Source organism: Nycticebus coucang, chromosome 4 (assembly GCF_027406575.1).
Source record: "Nycticebus coucang isolate mNycCou1 chromosome 4, mNycCou1.pri, whole genome shotgun sequence".
Lineage (NCBI taxonomy): Eukaryota > Metazoa > Chordata > Mammalia > Primates > Lorisidae > Nycticebus > Nycticebus coucang.
Genome location: NC_069783.1, coordinates 45434310 through 45454190, shown reverse-complemented (window position 1 = coordinate 45454190; position 19881 = coordinate 45434310). Strand labels below are relative to the sequence as shown.

Genomic DNA, 19881 nt, shown 5'->3' with positions numbered 1-19881 from the left:
GAGCTGCAGGTCCTCTGTTATGAGAATATCGGCTGTTACGATGGCACTGTGTGAAGGATATCCTGCAGAGCGCTGGCTAACACTTGAAAGTGTGTGTTTCCGTCTTCAAGCCCCCAAACCCAGGCAGTTAAGGAACAGGTACAATTCTTCTAGTCCTGAGACACATGCTGCTTCATGCTCTCAGGCCTGCGAGCTGCATTAGCTCCTCTGTCTCCAGCCACATCAGGGTGTTGTCTTCTCAGGAACCTCATGAGTCTTTTCTTTTTTTTTTTTTTTTTTGAATGTCAATACATATTACATACTGTATTCTTTTTTTTTTTCCTTTTTTTTTTTTTTTATTGTTGGGGATTCATTGAGGGTACAATAAGCCAGTTACACTGATTGCAATTGTTAGGTAAAGTCCCTCTTGCAATCATGTCTTGCCCCCATAAAGTGTGACACACACTAAGGCCCCACCCACCTCCCTCCATCCCTCTTTCTGCTTCCCCCCCATAACCTTAATTGTCATTAATTGTCCTCATATCAAGATTGAGTACATAGGATTCATGCTTCTCCATTCTTGTGATGCTTTACTAAGAATAATGTCTTCCACTTCCATCCAGGTTAATACGAAGGATGTAAAGTCTCCATTTTTTTTAATGGCTGAATAGTATTCCATGGTATACATATACCACAGCTTGTTAATCCATTCCTGGGTTGGTGGGCATTTAGGCTGTTTCCACATTTTGGCGATTGTAAATTGAGCTGCAATAAACAGTCTAGTACAAGTGTCCTTATGATAAAAGGATTTTTTTCCTTCTGGGTAGATGCCCAGTAATGGGATTGCAGGATTGAATGGGAGGTCTAGCTTGAGTGCTTTGAGGTTTCTCCATACTTCCTTCCAGAAAGGTTGTACTAGTTTGCAATCCCACCAGCAGTGTAAAAGTGTTCACTTCTCTCCACATCCACGCCAGCATCTGCAGTTTTGAGATTTTGTGATGTGGGCCATTCCTCATGAATCTTTGCTTAAGTCTTGCTCCTTAGCAAACCTCAGACACCAGCCTGCCATGCTCCTACTGTGGCCTCAGGCCCCAGTCTGCCTTGCCCCTGTGCTGTCTGCAGCCTGGTCTCTGGGCAAGCTGTGGGTACTAGTGCCAGGCTCAGAGTTCTCCCATGGGGACCTGACTTTGTGGCTAGGTCAAGGAAAGTAAGAGGAGGACTCTAAGGTCAGTGTGGCCACCAATTCAGCTTGCCTGTGCCTCCCTGAGGCTGGCCCTGCCTTGGTGATTCTGCCAAAGCAGACCCATCATTACCCTGGGCTGTGCTTCACTACGCGGGGCAGCCAGAGGTGGTCTGGGCAGGATGGGTGGCCTGGGAGAGCCTCAGAGACCTAGGTGGGTGAGAACTTTGTCTTAGAGCCCATTCAGGGGATCCTCAACTCCTAGAGGCCACAAGACCTGAATCCACAAGGAAACCAGGCACTAGGCTCCACTGGCCTGGCCCAGCTATCTCTCTGGGAGGATAGACTCTATTCATCAGGATGGGTGAATAATTAAACAGGTTAAAAAATGCATCACCAAGGGTTTATCATTAACTTGATTGGCAAGAAAGGCATAGCTTCTTTTACAAAGGGCTAAAAATAAAGCAGTCTCAGGTATCTTTTGGTTGGTGTTCCTGGGAGCATTGATGGGGAGCAGAAAGGGGCCCCGTCCAGGAATGGAGTCAGGGTGTGGGCACAGTGAGGGTGGGGGTACAGCCTGGAGATGCAGGAGGAGGATAAGAGGAAGGGTGAGAAGCAGCCAGTGATGGCAGGAAAAACAGCAGGGCTACTGGGGAGAAAATGGCTGAGACAGAATGACTCAGAAGCAGAGTGACAAGTCAGGTCAGGATAGATGAGGGAGTGAGAGGCACCTCGGAGTGAGAGGGTCTTGGCACTGAACGTAACCACATGGTGGGAAGCGGAGCCAGGCTAGGGTGGGGCGAGAGGGGAAGGTGAGGCAAAGTGAGGAGCCAGGCATCTCACTGGGTTAATTGAAGGAGGCTGAGGGTTGACCCTGACCTGTGAGGCCAACCTCCTGGCTAGCAGACAGGGCTCCAGGGCCCCATGTCCAGATGGGTCAAGGGAGCGTTGTCTTCCCTAGGATGGGTGGACTATGGACCAGAGGCCTGCGTTTCCTTAGGTATAGAAGGGGACCACTGTGGCCCAGCAGATCAGAAGGACCCTCCAGGGGCTGGAGGCTCTGCCCACATCATCTGACTTCATTCTCACGTGACAAATAAGGAAACAGACTCAGAAAGGTTAAGTTGTTTGCAGGGGTCACACAGCTGGTAAGCAGAGATGGCAGGAGAAGCTTAGCAGTCCTCAGGGACCTGGAGCTAGGAACTTTGACAACCTACCTGCCGAACAAGGGCCAGCTGCAGGGAGACATAGAGGATGACCTGGGGGTCGTTGGGTGCCAGCTGCTGGGCTCTGTATGGGAGAGTGAGTGATAAGTCAGTCACTGAGGGTTAAGCCACCAGTGTGTGACCCAGGCCTCCAGCACACCAGCCCTGTGTTGGGCGCTCTGGGGCAGTACGCTGCCTTGGAAGGAGACCTGGCTGGGAGAGGAAGGCTCAGGCAGGAGGCCAACAAGCAGCCTGAGACAGTGGCTCTGGGAGGCCTGCATTAGCTGAGCTAGGGGCTATCTGGAAGGCAACCCAGAGGTGGCAGACCCCAAGGTGGGTAGAAGTAGGGGTGGACAGGGACAGGGTGGGAAGGAAGTGCTGGTGTGGGAGAGAGGAATAGCGACCCCCTGCCTCCCGAGGGGCCAGGACTGGGATCTCCCCTACCCTAGGTTGGGGACAACCTGCCCCAGATGGGCTTGAGTGGTGCATGCTCTAACGAAGGTGGCATAGGAGTCGGGGCCTGGCCCTACCTACAGCACTGGTGGAGAGGTATGGGGTAATATGGGTGGGGACTGCCCTTTGTGGGGTGCTTCTCTGCCTCTCCTCCTTCCCTGACCCTGGGCTGCCAGGAAATGTATGTAAGGGCTGGTGGTGGCTAGGAGAGGGGCCGGAAGGAGGCAAATAGCATTCCTGAGCCCCTGCCACATGGAGGACACTGCGCCAGGGGTTTTTCCTGCTTTATTTTGTGTAACTGTCATAATAGCAAAAGGTGACTATGCCCCTCTCAGAGTCCTGAGCCCAGCAGGGTGGGTGCTGAGCCTGGTGGCTGCTGTGGCCCCGGCTTCTCATCGATAGGGGGGCTTCATCAGTGTGGAAGGCCAGAGCTGAGGGCAGGGCAACTGCCCACCTGACCCCAAAAGCCTGTCCCTGTTTGTTGTGTGCAATTTCCATACCCATAAAACAGAGACAGAAAACTTTGCTCTTCCAATTAGAGGGTCCAGTGAGATAAAAAGCCACCTGCCACCTGATGGCATCAAAGGCAGAGGGGCCTCTGCCGGGAATAGTCTCCTTACCTCTCCAGCGTCTCCAGTGCCTTCCGGTGCAGCTCGTCTTGCCTGGACTTCAGGGTGGCTGCAGGAGACAGGACAGAGAATGAGCCATCAGAGTCACTGATGCCCCATTCCCCAGAGACACAGCTGTGCAGGGAAAGGCCCCTCCAGGGCCCCATCTGGCAGGACCCAACTCCAGCAGCTTGGGCCAATGCTGGCTCCATGGGGCCCTGACCTCCCAGCATATCCGCTGGCATGCAGGTTGCTTCTACCCACTGCCTTCTACCTGGGCCAAGCTGACCCTTCCACAACACAGATGTCCCACCAAGGAGGCCCAAGCCTTGAGACAAAGGCCACCATTTCTGCCTAGCCACATGCCTTCCTGGGCTGAGGCTACTTGCTTGAACACAAATCAGGCACCTTTCTGGTAAGTCGGATCCTACTTTAAATGCAGCAGCACAGCACTCTTAGCTTTGGCTGCCTCCAAACCATCTGGGAAGCTTTAACATGACTGTATCCAGAACCCAACTCCAGACCAGATCAGAATCTGCAGTGAGGACCAGGCATTGATAGCTGTCAGAGCTCCCAGCTTAGAAAGCAATTGCTGTTTGCAGAGGGTTAAAGGCACAAGGAGAATGTTTTGGTAGCAGCAGACTTTGACGAAGGGACTTGAAAGGTATGTAGAGACCCAGGTGTTCGCTAGGCAGGGCTCACTGATACCTGAAGACACAGGGACAGCTGTTGGTAAAGTGTGCGGAGCCAGCACTATACAACGCCTTCATACAGCTTCCTCCCCTCTTTGCACAGTTACACTGTGCAGGGCCTCAGAGGCTGGGTGCAAAGCAAACTCCCTGCACACAGCCCCACTCCCAGAGGCTGGCATTTGGGGCAGGTGGGCACGGGCTGATTACTACCCCAGGTTTGGTCCAGGTGGAGCTCACTGCTCCCCATCTCCCAAGCTGCAAGGATACAAAAGTCTGATGGATTCGGGGGAGGCACATGGCTGAGCAGGCAGGAGGGCTAGAGAAAGTCAGGCTTGGGGAAGGAAGGAGTAGATCAGTAGTTACCAAGCACTTGCTGTTACCCAGTCCTATGCCACATGTCCAGAAGATCACAGCAGTGATAAGGGTAAAGGCAGGACCATAAGAACCAGAATGAAGACACGGTGGGGCTGAAGGCTGATGGTGCATTATAGATAGAAAGCGCTAGGAGTTCCACAGAGATTGGCACACGCTTGCTGGAGTGGAGGCTGGCCTGGAAGAGGGGGAGGGACTGGGTCCATGAAGAAGAGAGAGGAAGGCATGTATGAGAGTGAAAATGGGAGCAGGGTGTGTGTGTGTGTGCACAGGTATGTGGGTGTCTATCCCAGAGGAGTGCATGGTGCTATGGGGCATGTGCTGGTGGTGGGGCATTGGTGGAAGGCAGTTAGGAAACCTAGGCCACCCCCACACTGAGGCCTCGAAGAGCCTGGCACTCACCGTCTGTAGCCTGCAGGCTGTAGGTGAGCCCCAGTGCCAGGTAGCCCTTGGGGAGGAACTCCCCGGCTTCCTCCCCGAGGTCAATCACCATCGTGGCAAAATGCTCTGCTTCCTCCAGCTGCAAAGAGGAGAAGCAGAGGTCATGGGGTGTGTGGCTCTGCTGCCCCAGCATGGCAGGCAACTCACAATCACCAGCCCAGGACACTGCTGGGAAGGTCTAGGCAAGAACCTAAATTCTGTGCATGTGGACGGCATGACCAGAGAGGCCAGGGTCTTGTCCAAGGTCACACAACCAGTGAGCAAAAGAAATAGAGCTGTTTCCTCTACCAGCAAGTGACTCCCTATACCTGTTCCCCCAAAGAGGGACGTTTCCCTTGTCCCAGAAAGCCCAGCTCTCTAAAGCTTGTTCTGCTGAGAACACAAACCCAAGACCAGGCCCATGTGTGCCAGGTCCTTCCCTCACATGGCCTCCGTGGAGGGCTGTGTCTGTCAGGCCCTGCTCAGCAGAGAGGGGAACCAGAGCTGGGAGCTGGCTGGGCTTTGGGGCTGGGCCTGAGGAGCATATGCCTTGCTGGACACCACAGCCCCTGAGTGGGCAGGATGCCACTATGGCTCTGTCTCTGAGCTCACTCCCTCACTTAGACAAGGAGCTCAGACTTTCAGGGGAAAAAGGCCCAGGGCTGTTTTTGTCCTGGGAGCAGGAGAGACCCTTCCAGGTGGAAAAGGACCAACTAGTGCAGGTCATGTGTGCTCACATCATCATGCGTAACACAGGACACGGAGAGAGGCACACATGAGGCAGGCCTCATTACACCCTGGGGCACCCACAGCATTAGGCCAGTTGGAGGTTCAGAGGACAGTCGGGGACCTCAGCCGTGCCCATCCCTAGCACACGTGCCTCCAAAAAGAGCGCTCTCCCTCCCTCCTGACCCAGGAAATGTTGTCTGCCCATGTGCCTGGCATGGCATCATGCCCACGTCCATGTCACCAGTTTCCAGAGAGGGCAGGGATGCTTCCTCTGTCATGAAGATCGACTCTAGCCCACAGCAAGAGTCACAAGTGTGTGACACAAGAGTCACATTCACAAGTGTGTGAATGCATCACACTCAAACCCTCCAGTGCCCCCATGACATCAAAGCTCCCTAACCATGGACTTCAGAGGCTCACACAATCAACTGGGGAATGACATTCAAACCCAGGTTGGCTTTTGGCACGAAAGCCAGTTTCTCTCCACCTGTACCCCACCCTGGACAGGAAGGGGGAAGTGGGCAAAGAAGTCTCCCTGGAGTTAGGATCTGAGATCCTGAGACAGAAGCCATGAGCTATGGGGAGGCAAGTTGAGCTGAGTGTACCATTTGGGCACAGCCACGGTGAGCTACATGTAAACAAAGGGACTAAAGGAGTAGAGAACTCATCGTGCAGAGAGGGGAAAATATAACCAGAAGAACTGAGTGGACTATGCTGGCCCAGAGAGAGATGGTGGGAGGGGCGGCCTGTCCACCCTCCTGCCAGTCACAGGCAGGTGGGAAGCTGTCACCATGAGGAGGAGCAGGAGGCTGGGGAGTTTGGCTGTGCCTTTGGCACCATCAGGCCCAAGGTCCTGGGGCTCAAGGAAGCTGTGGCTAGGGTAACCCCACAGTTGCCTACTGCTCAGCTTCAGCTGACCATAGATGCTAAGATCTGTTCCTGGACCCCCCTGGCCCAGCAGGACTCAGGGGGACTGCCAAGACCCGCCTGCAGTCAGAGCATATGTAGAGGACGGTGCTGGAAGACAAACCCACACAGGTTCCAATCCTGGCTCAGCACCCGACAGCCAGGAGAGCAAGTCACTCAGTTTCTGGGTCCTGAAGGTCTTGATCTGCAAACTTGGGGGGGCTCATTCCTCCCTCTTCCTTCCCCAGGCTCTGTGCTGGAGGCATGGCCTACACAGGACAAAGGGCTCTGAACTAAGGTAGGGCCACTGAGCTCCAAGAGAGGCAGCCAGGTGGCTGGGACTTTGGGCTCAGGGCAGAGGTGGGACAGGAAGCAACAGGGAGGTAAAAGTGAGTGCAAAGCACTGTCTTCCCTTCCCAGCACACCACTGCTGACCTGGCTCATCTCACACACTATCTCAGGCATTATGCTCCATTCAAACAGGAACGTGCTTTCTTATAAATCACCAAGCACAGTTAAAAAAAGAATCCATTGCTTCATCGTGTGGGCAAAAGGAGAAAAAAGAAAAAAAAAAGAATCCAGACACCCACCACACTCCATGCATATGTACTTTTCCTACGACCATGTCCTTCTATTCAGCAAATGACAGCTTCTACCTCCTGCAACCTATGCACAGAAGGTATCAGGAATAAGACTCAGCAAATACTGGCAAGAGGAAAAAGCTACCCTCCAGTTTGTATACATCCTATTTTGAAATAATAGAGCTCATCATCCTTTAGCTTTAAAAAGTGAAAACATACATCCTTTGTTTGTTAGACTTGTGATCCACTCTGACCTCCAGATCCATAGCCTTCCACGGCAGTGCTTGCAAGCACTGTCCACATAGTTTAAACTGGTCTCGAAGTATGGTGTCACTATTTGCCTCAAATCAAAATCACAAGAGTCAATGTACCATTTCTCTACATAGCTACCTCCATTTTGATTCCTATTACCATACCACAAAGCAGGCTTTTTGCATGTGGAGTCATTGCAGTGATTATGAAGGAAAAGTATTATCAATTCTCTTAAGTAACAATATACAACACGATAGCACATTAGTATGAATAAACCTGAGTGTTCTAAGTAGCTGGCAAAAGGGAAGAACACTGTAACAGCAAAAGAATTTTTATTTTTATTTTTATTTATTTATTTATTTTTGTAGAGACAGAGTTTCACTTTATTGCCCTGGGTAGAGTGCCATGGCATCACACAGCTCACAGCAACCTCCAACTCCTGGGCTTAAGCGATTCTCCTGCCTCACCTCCCGAGTAGCTGAGACTACAGGCGCCTGCCACAACGCCCGGCTATTTTTTGGTTGCAGTTTGGCTGGGGCCGGGTCTGAACCTGCCACCCTCGGTATATGGGGCCGGTGCCCTGCTCACTGAGCCACAGGTGCTGCCCAGCAAAAGAATTTTTAAAATAAAAAACAACTTTATAACGCATCATTCCCCTTCATCTAAGACAAGAGTGGAAGTCCTAAAGCCTTGAGACCGTGATTCTGCCACCTCTGTTCCGAAGTCCTATAATCCCACCCAATGCCAGAACCGGCCCCACACCTATGAACAAGCTCTTCATGCACAGAGGCCGGGCAGCGGGCAGCTGGACTACTCAGGCCCCAGTGCTGATCTGGTCACTTCGTTTTGCTGTGCCTCCTCCCTTTTTCTGTAAAAGAGGGATAACAACAGGTCTCCCTTGTGAAGTAGTTGGGGGGACTAAGTGAGGTGCGCCATGATGAATGCTCAGAGCAGGACTTGAAAAAATGGAAACTATTATATAAACGTTCATATATATAAATTACAACTAATAGACACAATGTCTGTGTGTGTGTATTTACTCGTACAACGGCTCTGATGGTCATCCCAGAGAAAGGGGCAGAGATTAGAAACATGAAAAACTATGGAGGGTGGCTGTAGAGTTACAGAATTGCTTTGAAGGGTGGTCTAGGCATTGGCACACAGCTTCCCAAGGGGAGTACCTCAAAGGTGACCATAGTGATGATACTCAGCAATGAGGTATAAAGCCCGTTTTTTTTTTTTTAGAGACAGAGTCTCACTTGGTAGAGTGCCATGGCATCACAGCTCACAGCAACTTCTAACTCCTGGACTTAGGTGATTCTCATGCCTCACCCTCCTGAGTAGCTGGGACTACAGGCGCCCGCCACAACGCCCGGCTATTTTTTTGTTGCAGTTTGGCTGGGGCTGGGTTTGAACCCGCCACCCTCGGTATACGGGCCAGCGCCCTACTCACTGAGTCACAGGCGACGCCCTGAAGTGCATTTTCTAGAATGAATTCGTGAACTTAATTGTCTGACCTCATGTATGTATAATAATTAGTTTAATCTTCCAGTTTTTAAAAAATCTCAGCCTAGGCTCAGTGCCTGTACCTCAAGTGGCTAAGGCGCCGGCGGGTTCAAATCCAGCTCGGGCCTGCCAAACAATAATGACAACTACAACCAAAAAATAGCGGGCATTGTGGTAGGCGCCTGTAGTCCCAGCTACTTGGGAGGCTGAGGCAAGAGAATCGCTTAAGCCCAGGAGTTGGAGGTTGCTGTGAGCTGTGATACCATAGCACTCTACCCAGTGCGACAACTTGAGGCTCTGTCTCAAAAAAAAAAAAAAAAAAGTCTCAGCCTAATGTGGAAAGTGTCATCTGGGTAGAGTTCTTGTCCCCTGTAGCTACATGATCTCACTGACAAATTAAGAGGTGGCACCAAAGACCCTCCAGGATCCCAAGAGGGGACATTACTGCCAGCCTTTTGTTTCTGAGCCTGACCCTTAGTGACAGAAAAGGGTCTATACACAAGGACAAGCTGATACCTCTACTACGTCATATTGTTCAAGCTCTGCAACACTTATCCAGGGTCCAGGGCACATACATAACCACTGGACCTACTTGTTGTCACAAGACTCACTCCTACCATGGGTAATACACTAAAATGTTTTCTATCCTATTCTCTGATAGTCTATTTCAATTTTTCTTTTTTTTTAAGAAACAGAGTCTCACTTTGTTGCCCTTGGTAGAGTGCTGTAGCGTCACAGCTCACAGCAACCTCTAACACCTGGGCTTAGGTGATTCTCTTGCCTCAGTCTCCTGAGTAGCTGGACTACAGGCACTCACCACAACACCTGGCTATTTTTTTGTTGCAGTTCGGCCAGGGCCAGGTTAGAACACGCCACCCTCAGTATATGGGGCCCTACCCACCGAGCCCTGCCTTATTTCAATTTTTTTTTTTTTTTTTTTTTTTTATTGTTGGGGATTCATTGAGGGTACAATAAGCCAGTTTATTTCAATTTTTTTTTAAAAAAGAATTCTATTTCACCAGCTAATGGGCTGCCACCTGCAATGTGAAAACATTGTTGACATGGCTGCCGAGGGGCCCAGTACCTGCCCTTCTGCAACTGCCCTGGCCATCTTCCTCCTGCCTGGCACCTCATGTGCCCTCTTTAGTCTCCAGGACTTTCTCTGGTGGCCTGGAAGTTAATATCTGGTGGCTCCGTAGTGGGGGCTGCAGCTTCTACAACAAGCTCAGGTTACAGCTCTGGGCCCTCCTTGCTCATCAAAATACTTGGAGGGTGGGGGGAATGACAGAGTTCTTTCCAACTTTCCTCCTCCTAGAGACGGCTAGTCTTTAATACTGTCTTTACCTAGGGCAGTCATGTAACCTCGCCATGAAATCCCAGGTGAAGATGCTCCTCCACTTTCTCCTTTAAAAATCTAGAGTGATTGAGGGCATTGTCACAGTGCCACAGCTACCTGATGGCAAAGGTGTTTCACAACCAGAGATTCTAAGGCCCAAGAAGCTGAAGTGGCCTATCCAAGGTCACTTGGATAGTCTTCCACCTAGGAAGTGGCAGAACTGTGTTTCCAACCCAGGTCTCCTGATTCTAAATCTGCCTCGGCCACAGCCACCTTCTGTAGTTTTTCATGTTTCTTCTCTCTGACCCTTTGAGAAAGGACGCATTGAAGGGTATAATGCTTTGATCCATTGTTTTTATGTTATGTAAGCAAGAAAAAATTTCCTGTGACATCACAAGCTCCTGTACCTCCCCAGTTTCCCTAATTTGGTCCCTCTACAGCCTGGCTCCCTGTTCACAAGCTTTGCTGGTGCCTAGGGTGGCCTCCCATCTCAGGAGCTGCCTCACTCGCCTTGCAGTGAGCCAAAGAGCTTTTCCCCTTGGATTGGCACCCTCTTCCTCTCTTCCTGGGAAAGTTCATTTCTGAGCCTGCAGAGTTTGGTTTAAAGAGCACTCCCAATTTCTCCTTAGTTCCCTCCCACAGAGCCCGGCACCTACTGTTAGCCGCTCAACTGAAAATCTGCTTGTTTCTTCCTGGGAGGAGTAGGTGCTCTAATTTCTACAAGCTGGTGGCATTTTTTCTTCCTACCTCATAAACACTTAATCCATCTTCCTGGCTCTGCCCACCTTGAATTTGAAAAATGAAGGCAAACAACATAAAGGCACATCTTTTCTGAGTGTCTGTTATTTTGAAGGGGCTGTAATAGTGACATTTATCAGATAAATAAAGCAGGGATAGACCTCATCTCATCTGTGATGTGCACAGGCACCAAGTAATGGTGGACATGATTGTTTCTATTTTACAGATAAGGAAATGAAGGCACAGAGAGGGTGAGTTACTCCCACAAAATCACACAGCTAGTGAGTGAGTGGGCAGGGATCTGTCTCCAAAGCCTATGGTCTTCCCACTACCTCCTGCTGCCCCCATCACCCCTGGAAAGAGGTGAGAGATGACATCACAGACCTTTCTAAAGATGAGCACACCCCACTTTTCCATTTCACAACCTCCTGGCCTGTCTGTGTGTGACACACAACACATGCACACACCACCCTCTCTGCCTCTTATGAAGGTTTCAACATTTTAAATGAAATGAACCTTAAATAATTGTGTTTGGAAGGATACTAAAAAATGTTTACATCTCCCTTTCCTCCTGCTACAGAAATGGGGATCTTGGCAGGGAGCTGGCCATGCCAAGGCAGGAGGCTGCTTCCTAGGCCACTCTGGTTTCAGTGCTGATGTCACTGGGTCAGAGCCTGGGAAACCCTCCCCCACCCAGGGGAGCCTTAGGCTAAGCCCCGGGACCAGTGCCCTCCTACCCCAAACCCAACACTGCTTAGCTACTCCCATGCTGCCCCAAACCTCCATGTCGGCCAGCATGTAACCATGCAAGTTCCCCTACCCAGGGGCACCCTTGCTCTCAGACCTAGACCTGGCCTGGGGTGTCCCACAGTGGCTCCAGGCACGAGGACAGGATGCAGGGACAACAGGTGCTCTGCCTCTGGGCATGTGGTCACCCAGTCTGGTTTCACCTAGCACAACTCGTTTTTGAAATGTCTCAGTTTCAGCCTCCCTTCCTGCAACCCAGGCCAAATTGTCTATCCTCAGATTTCTGTCCTCTGCTCATGAGCCTTGGCTAGATGATAGCTGGGCCTGGTGGGGGCTGACCTGAGTCAGTAAAGCTGTGAAGGCAGGAAACCAAGGGGTGTCAGATCTGTGGCCTGAGTCATGTACTGACGTGTTTGGCTCACCAGTCAGACTCATCCTATGCAGTGGGCCTTAGGAACAGAGAGAATGGAGCTACCCTTCTCCTGGCTTCTCTGTCTGGACACAGGCTGCCCTTGGCTCCCCCACAGCCAACCCTGGGAGTGAGAAGCAGCCACAGAGCACAGGGAGAACCCCTGCACCAAAGGCAGATCTCTCATCCTGTCTCTTCCTGGCCGGCTGGGGTGTGTGCTGCTTGCTCAGTTACTTGTAATACCCACTGTGTGCAGGCAGGACAGGTAAGTGAAGGGGCTCCCCATCTAGCGGGGAAGATGTGTACCACACCAGGCAGAAGCCATCTTCAAGTGCACGTGCCCACCAGCCAGTAGGCTCCATCCAACAAGCACGGGTGCTGAATTCCTAGCTGGGGTCTCAAAGAAGAGACAGAGACAATTCCTGCCCTCAAGAAGCACAGATGGCTCGGCGCCCGTAGCACAGTGGTTATGGCGCCAGCCACATACGAGGGAGGCAGGTTTGAACCTGGCCCAGGCCAGCTAAACAACGAATGACAACTGAAACAAAAAATAGCTGGGCATTGTGGCGGGTGCCTGTAGTCCCAGCTACTTGAGACTCTGTCTCAAAAAAAATAAAAAAAAGCACAGATGGTCACAAGGCACCACAATCCATGTCCAAGGTAGGCACAAGTGGGGCTTCAGGAGGCACAAGGGTGAGGCTTCCAGATTAGGGATAACTGCAAGGATCGCACCCCCAGCCTGCCAGCAGGATCTCACTCTAACCTGTGCCTGATTTAAACCCTGGCTCAAACCAGCTCCGAAACCCAAATATGCTGCTCAGCTGAAGTTAAACAGCTCATCCTTCTCCCTGATTCTGATGACAAGTCTGCATGTTTAAGTTTCCTTTTGAGCTTTTCTATTTATGTTGTCATTGATTACTTTGCTCCTAACTCATCTGATTTCAATTTGGACTGATTTGATCCTAATTTTATTACCATGTAATCTGAATGCACATAATTACTGTAATTATGCTGCTGAGGGAAACAGCTCTTCCATGGTGGGAAGACCTAAATTTAGGGCTTCCTGGCAAGGGCGGCCGTTGGCTGGGTGGACCTGTAGCTACCTCAGAGCTGGCAGTCTTGAGTGCACAGATGCCCTCCCCCGCCCACCCCCAGACACGGTTATTTTGGGCTTTGTCCCAGTGATGAGCTTGAGGGGCCCCTCTGAAGCCCTGAGAGCAAGCAGGGGTCTGAGCTGGGTTTGGGAAGCCCACCATTTTGCATGTCCCAGCTCCTACCACTACCCCGCTGTGTGCACTCAGCAGCCATGTGCCACTGACACCCCAGTGCTGACTAGGGAGCCCTTTCTAAGACCTGGGGAGGAAGAGGGTTCCCTGATACAGGGCTGGGGAACACAGCTGTGATGGCTGCTGCTGGCCCGCTGGATGCTCCTCTGCCCTCTAAACCCAATCCCAAGACTCCTCCATCAAGTCTGACCAAGGAAACTGAGGCACGGTGAGCTTATGTACCTTACTCAAGAACACCGAGGAGTAGGAAGTGAAAAGCTCTTAACCACTCCATCACGCTGCCCCTTCCAAACCCTAGAGCCTGGCTTGGTGCCCATGCTCAGTGGTTAGGGCGTCAGCCACATGCACTGGGGCTGGTGGGTTCGAACCCAGCCAGGACCTGCTAAAACAACAATAACAAAAAAATAGCCAGGTGTTGTGGCAGGCGCCTGCAGTCTCAGCTACTTGGGAGGGCTCAGGCAAGAAAATCACTTAAGCCCAAGAGTTTGAGGTTGCTGTAAGCTGTGATGCTACGGCACTCTACCAAGGGTGACATAGTGAGACTCTGTCCCAAAAAAAAAAAAAAAAGCCTAGAGCCCATGACAGAATCAATTTGCCCATGACAGAATCAATTTGCTGCAATTCTCCCCAACCTGAAGAATGCCATAGGGCAGAAGCCACTATTTCCTTTCCTCCCAATAATACACAGCCAGGAGAAGGTCTGATGACCAGCTAGAAAGAGAAAGTGCTGTTTTCACCCATGCTCCTTGTGCTAGGGAATCAGTCCCCACAGCAGAAAAAAGGCAAGGCCCACTAGGTTGGCCAGGTGGGCCCCCAGCAGAGGGAAGGGGCTGGTCTCCAATCCTCATGAAGAAGGGTTAGAACACAGAATTACAGGGAACTTCCCATCTCCTTTCCCAGAGCATGTGGTTTGTCTGTTGCAAGCCCAAGGAGGGGAGAGTGGCAGGAAGATTCATAAAGGCTGATAATTATGAAGCGCCTACCATATGCACCTAAAATCTGGCCTTTAATGCCTCAGAACAAGCTGAGGGGTGAACTGGGATGAGGGGTGAACTGGGATTATCAGACCAATGGGAAGACAGAATGGAGACTGTGGTCCCAAAGGAGTGTATGGTGGGGGCTGATGGCATGTGTTCTTTGTCACTTGAGAGGGTACAAACAGGAATACTTCTGACATCAGGAGGTTTCTTAAGAAACCCAAGACTGTCTAGAAGTGAGCCAGTTAGAAGAGATATCTGTGCAGAGGCACCAGCCCTGGAGCCAGGTGTAGTGGCCCAAGAGCCCTCATAGTCCTGAAGCTCGGGGGTCCTGGCCCTGAACTCCTTCACTGCCCTAAGGTGCTCATTTCTTAGGGGTCTGGGGGAGTCTGCAGAATGGCTGCCAGTGGGGGAGAGGGACATCTTGAGCTACATGCCCTGGGAAAGGCTGTTAGGACCTGGGAGGCTTCCGCCAAAAGGAAGGAGAGAAGCTGACAGAAGAGGCCACCTTCCTGTCCTGCCCAGAGCTGAATCCGCCCACTCAGACTGGATGTTGGGGGCAGCTGAAGCCCCTGAAATGGCTGGGCTGGTCCATGTAACTCCACGGTCTTACCCACTACCCTGCTGCAGGGCCCTCCACTTCCCCTACCTCTGACTCTCTGGAGACCACAATTCAAGGCTGAACTGCAAACCAGATGCCCTCCTGAGTCACAGTCCTGCCACTGGAGTCTGAGCTCCAGTTTGTCTGAGCTCCCTGCCCCAGGCCCATCTATCTCAAAGCTCCCCCTGTCCTCCACAGCATGCACCCTCACCCCACACCAAGATGAGGACAGCCCAGCTCATACCACCTGCTACCACTCTGCCACGGCAGCTCACTCACCCAGTGCAGGGACCCAATGCAGACCTTGGCAGCCATCAAGGGTATGGTGGGGTCTGAGGGCCGCAGCTTCATACACTCCCGCAGCAGCGACACAGCATAGGCTGACTGCAGAAGAAAAAGCAGGAAACAGACTGAGGGCCTCATGCCTATGATGGGGGGAGTTCCCCAAATAACCAGCCCTTGCTCTGCCCTCCTTTTCTCTCAAGAGCCAGGGAAAGGGCCCAGGAAGGTGCTCATGCCTTGTTGGCAGACAAGTGCCTCCTGGGGCCTCAGTTTTCTCATCTAGAGAATGGAGGTTGTGACCCTTTGCCCTTAGGTGACATGACAACCGCTAACATGACAAAAGATGGAAGCTTTCCAAAAGGAATACAAAGAAACACAGATATTTTAGAGGCAGAAAGGGGCTCTCTAAACAGGGACTCAGAGGCGGGGCCAGTGGCAGGGGTTGAGAGGATATATAGAGGCTGGCAGGGAGGGAGATATTCTAAGCTAGTAGAACCAGAGAGGATCTCTAGACGGGAATCAGGGGATCCCCCAAGGCTCCGAGGACACAGACTGAACCTGCTGAGGACGGCTAAGGGTGGAAGGGGGTAGGAGGGGAGCTTCTAGGGCCAGGTAATGCTCTAAGCCAGGGGTCAGCAAAACACACCCCACAGGCCACATATGATCTGCTGTCTATTTTGGCAAATAAAATTTTACTGGAACACAGCCATGCTCATTCACGTATGATAGATATTTTCTCTGGCTGTTTTCATGATACAATGGCAGAGGGAATAGTTGCAAAAGACTGGCCTCCAAAGTCCAAAATGTCTACCACCTAACCCTTTACAAAATGTTTGTTGACTCCTAAGTGCTTTATAAATATTGTCATCTAATTTTCACAACACTTCTGTGAGGTGGGTGCTATGACCCTACTTTACAGACAAGGTAACTGAAATGCAGAGTTAGATAATCTGTTTAAAGCCACATAGTCCATTAAGTGGCTGAGCTGGGGTTGGTATACTCCCTGGCTCTGTCCACTACCCTCTACTGCCTCTTTGATAACTACCCTGGCCAGAGCAGGCTTGCTTCCTTGCTATACACACACACACACACACACACACACACACATGCACACACTCTCTCTCTCTCTCTCTCTCTCAGGGCTGGAACCTTCTGAGGACAGGAAACTCAGCAGTAACCTTCCCAGTAGGCACACCCCTGTACCCTTGTGGTTGCAGGTAGGCAGGTGCACGTGTGTAACTATGACAATTCCCACATGCTGGATCTTTCTATGGCCAACCTCCCAACCATTAATTAGTTCTCACCCTCCCAGCAACTCCAGAGGCACCACTGAGGAAATGAGGTGCTCAAGAAGGCTTGCCGGTCCACAGCAGGGGGTACGTGACAAGCAGAGGCACAATAAGATCCACTGGTCTGTGTCCACCCCAATCCCCCCGCCTCTCTCCATCTGGCCCCCTCCTTGCCCTGCCATCTAAGGAAGAGCTTTTCTCGTCCCAGACATGATGGATTTCCCTGGGCTCTGGCTCAGACTTACTAGGAGAGTTGCAGGTGCCCTCGCCAAGGGTCTGATCTGGGCCCGGTACGGACCAGGGTTTGTGGAGTTACCAGCAGAAGGGGCGGGGGGCCATGGCCCTTGCCCCTAAGGGCCCATAGAAAGGCTGGGAGAAAAGATAAAGGTACCACCTCCATGGCTCTGTCAGGACACTAGAGGGTAGGAGGCCAAGCACAAGGTGCCAGGGTGGGCCAGAGCCAGGGGGCTGCATGAGGGCCTTGAAGGTACTGCCAGGCCATCCACCTCCTCCTGAGACCCTCCTGGTGAATGCTTCTCTAAGCTGCTCCATCCACACCCAGCAAGCCTCAGGCTTCTCCTCGGTCCCCTCCTTGGTGCTGCTGACCTCTGGATCCCTGCCATACAAGATTCTCTAACCCTGACCCTCCATCCCCCCCTCCCTTTCCACCCCACCCCCATGCAGACCAAAAAAACACTGCTATTTAAGGAGCCATCTGAGGACTCACCAGTCAGAGGAGCTGGCTCTTTTTTTTTTTTTTTTTTTGTCATGCTGGTTACTTAGCAACGCAGCCAATGCAATTGCTGCTCGGAGACCAAGAGAAGAAAACGACCTAAATCACACCACAGAACTCATCCGTTATTCCTGCAGGTTGAAGTGCTAGATATATTTATACTGCCCAGCCTCACCTTCTGGAAGCCTTTGGGGCACAATCGCAGATACGGAAACTTAATTTCCTCTTTAGGCTTTGGGCAAAGGCAAGTCTGGCCACTCCTGGGAGCTGCCTGGGACAACCAGGAAGACAGATTTGATGTGTGGGGTTCCCAAGGGAGGTGGAGAACACCTTTCAGAACAATCTCCTGCTACACCAAATTCATGGTAGGTGTAACCCAGAGTCTCCAGCCTATGGAGCCTCATGCATGAGGAATTCTCCAGTCACCTGTAAGCTCATCTTCACAATTAGTGGAAAAGCCAGGCCAGGAAAACAGCTGCCTGGATGCTGGGTCTGTACCTCTGTGAACCCAGCTGCTCCGAGGTGGAAGTCCCCTTACTTCCCAGGCTACCATGACGCCTTCTCCTGAGACTGGGAGAAGAAATTAAAGCTAACTTCCATGTGCACTGGATTTTTCTGAGGGGTCCTCAGCATCTCAAAGGGGTTCATGACTCCTCAAAGGGGTGCCAACCACTGCCCTGGCGAATGAGCCTTTTCCTGGCAAATGGGCACTGTCACAGGATTAGAGGGATTTTCTCTGTTTCTTGGAGGCAGGAAGAGGCTGTCCCTGCTTCTGTGAGCTGTCTGCCTGGGTTCTTTTACGCTCTATCCCCATCTCCTCCCTGCCCCATCCCTACCACCCTGGGTTGGCTAGTGTCTTCAAGACCTTCTCATCCTTGTCCCCAGAACAGCTTATCCTCCCCCATGTCATCTCCTTTGCCTATGGTTCCTTAGGAGGGATCCTCTCATTTCCTAGTCCCTGGAGGGATGGGTCCTCACCCTATGTTCTGAATTCTCTCTGAGCCTTGACAAGACCCTGCTGAGCACCAAGCCAAGGAGATCATGCTGTGACTTCAAGCTGCTCTGGGAGGGGAGTTCTGGGAAGACAAAAAGACCCAGCAGAGGGGCGGGGAAGGCTCCCAATGACCCTTGGCTGGACTCCCAGCCTCTCCCCATCTGTCAGGCTGCTGCACTTACTCTCTCCCTATCCCCTCCAGGATCTGGCCTGCCTCGGATGCCGGGCTCCCGAGCTGGCTGGCACCCTCTGTGAGTGGAGGAGGCGCTGGCAAGCCCAGGGGGCCCTCCTCAGAGACGGCTTCTGTACCAGAAATGGAATGTGGCACAGATGGGCCAGGGGGGCGAGGAATTCCCTCAGCCCCATGAAAGGGCTCTGGGTATTTACAGCTCTTGGAACAATCTGCAAGCTCATGCCACCTTAGTTCCTGCTTTTGCAGCATCCTCAGCCCCAACACCCTCAGCACCCAGCTCCGGAAAGGTTTTCCTTTCATGGCACTGCTCAAAATAGAGGCTTATGTAAGTGTAATTCCGATCTGAGGTAAAATCAGGGGTGCTGGCACAGGGGCGGGTGGGTGGAGGGCAGAAGCATGCCCTGGCACCCCTTACTCTGGGCAGTGCCCTCTGGACTCTGACTCCCACCCAGGAGCCCCCAGCCACATCAATCCTGCAGTTCTCCCCTCAAATCCCTGTGGGGGCTGCTGCTGTGCTCCACCCTCTAGGCCCTCCCTCTGGGCAGCCACCCAATCCACAGCAGCCCCCTTCCTGATGCTGGGTGGGTGGGAAGACAGCCGCAGCCCAAGTGGAACAATGCTCCCCCACCTGGACCCACAGCTGTGCCTGTCTCATGCAGTGACAGCTATCAGGTCACCAGCAGAGGAGCTACGGTGCCCCCATTTGTGCACATAGATCCAGAGAAAAGCACCCCCAGACTCGCACCAGCACACGGGCACACACGTGGCTCTCACTTGGCCTGGGATTCACACAAAGTGTCTGCGCAGCCTTCCCTGTGCCCCTCGCCCTCCTGGAGATTCAAACCAACCCCTGCCCTCTCCCCAGGCACCTAGCTCCAAGAACAGCCCCTCTGTCCACTTCGGGAAGGGACCTAAAAAGACTGTGTACCCCGGCACCCCCTATGCCTTACCTTCCCACAAGCCACCATGGAGAGGGCCACCTGGTACCAAAGGTGAAATTCTCCAAACGCAAACTTCATGGCTCGCTCCAGGCACTGGGGAGGGGGGTATATCGCAGGGAGACAGTCAACACCCCTGCCACAGTCCTCCCTCCACCCAGCGATCCCACAGCCTTCCAGGGTAGTCACTGCCCAAGCTGTTCCCTTTGGGAAGTTGCATGAGGCCCACACTTGATCCTGTTAGAGCTCCAGGTGTAACCTATTCTCTGCCACTGGTATGCTGTGTGACCCTGCACATGTCTCTCACCCTCTCTGGCCCTTAGTTCCCATTTCCATAATACGTGGATGATCTTACAGGGCAATCACAGGGTGAATGAGATAAAATTTGTGAAAGTGCCTTTGAAATGTAGGTATTCAACAAAAATTAATAACTAACATTTATTACTATTGTGCATGGTACTGTTCTTGCTTTTTA

The 19881-nt window shown here is 52.0% G+C and overlaps 1 protein-coding gene across 3 annotated transcripts in view; it reads right to left on the bottom strand.

Annotated features, from left to right (window-relative positions):
• The window catches only part of TTC7A (tetratricopeptide repeat domain 7A), a 120806-nt gene that overhangs the window by 41958 nt on the left and 58967 nt on the right, over positions 1–19881 (bottom strand). For all 3 annotated transcript variants that reach the window (XM_053590212.1, XM_053590213.1, XM_053590214.1), the window contains 5 exons: positions 19419–19502; positions 15257–15361; positions 4892–5009; positions 3438–3495; positions 2377–2449 (listed from right to left, as the gene is read on the bottom strand). In XM_053590212.1, coding sequence (XP_053446187.1) covers positions 2377–2449; positions 3438–3495; positions 4892–5009; positions 15257–15361; positions 19419–19502 — 438 coding nt within the window. The remainder of the gene's footprint in view (positions 1–2376; positions 2450–3437; positions 3496–4891; positions 5010–15256; positions 15362–19418; positions 19503–19881) is intronic.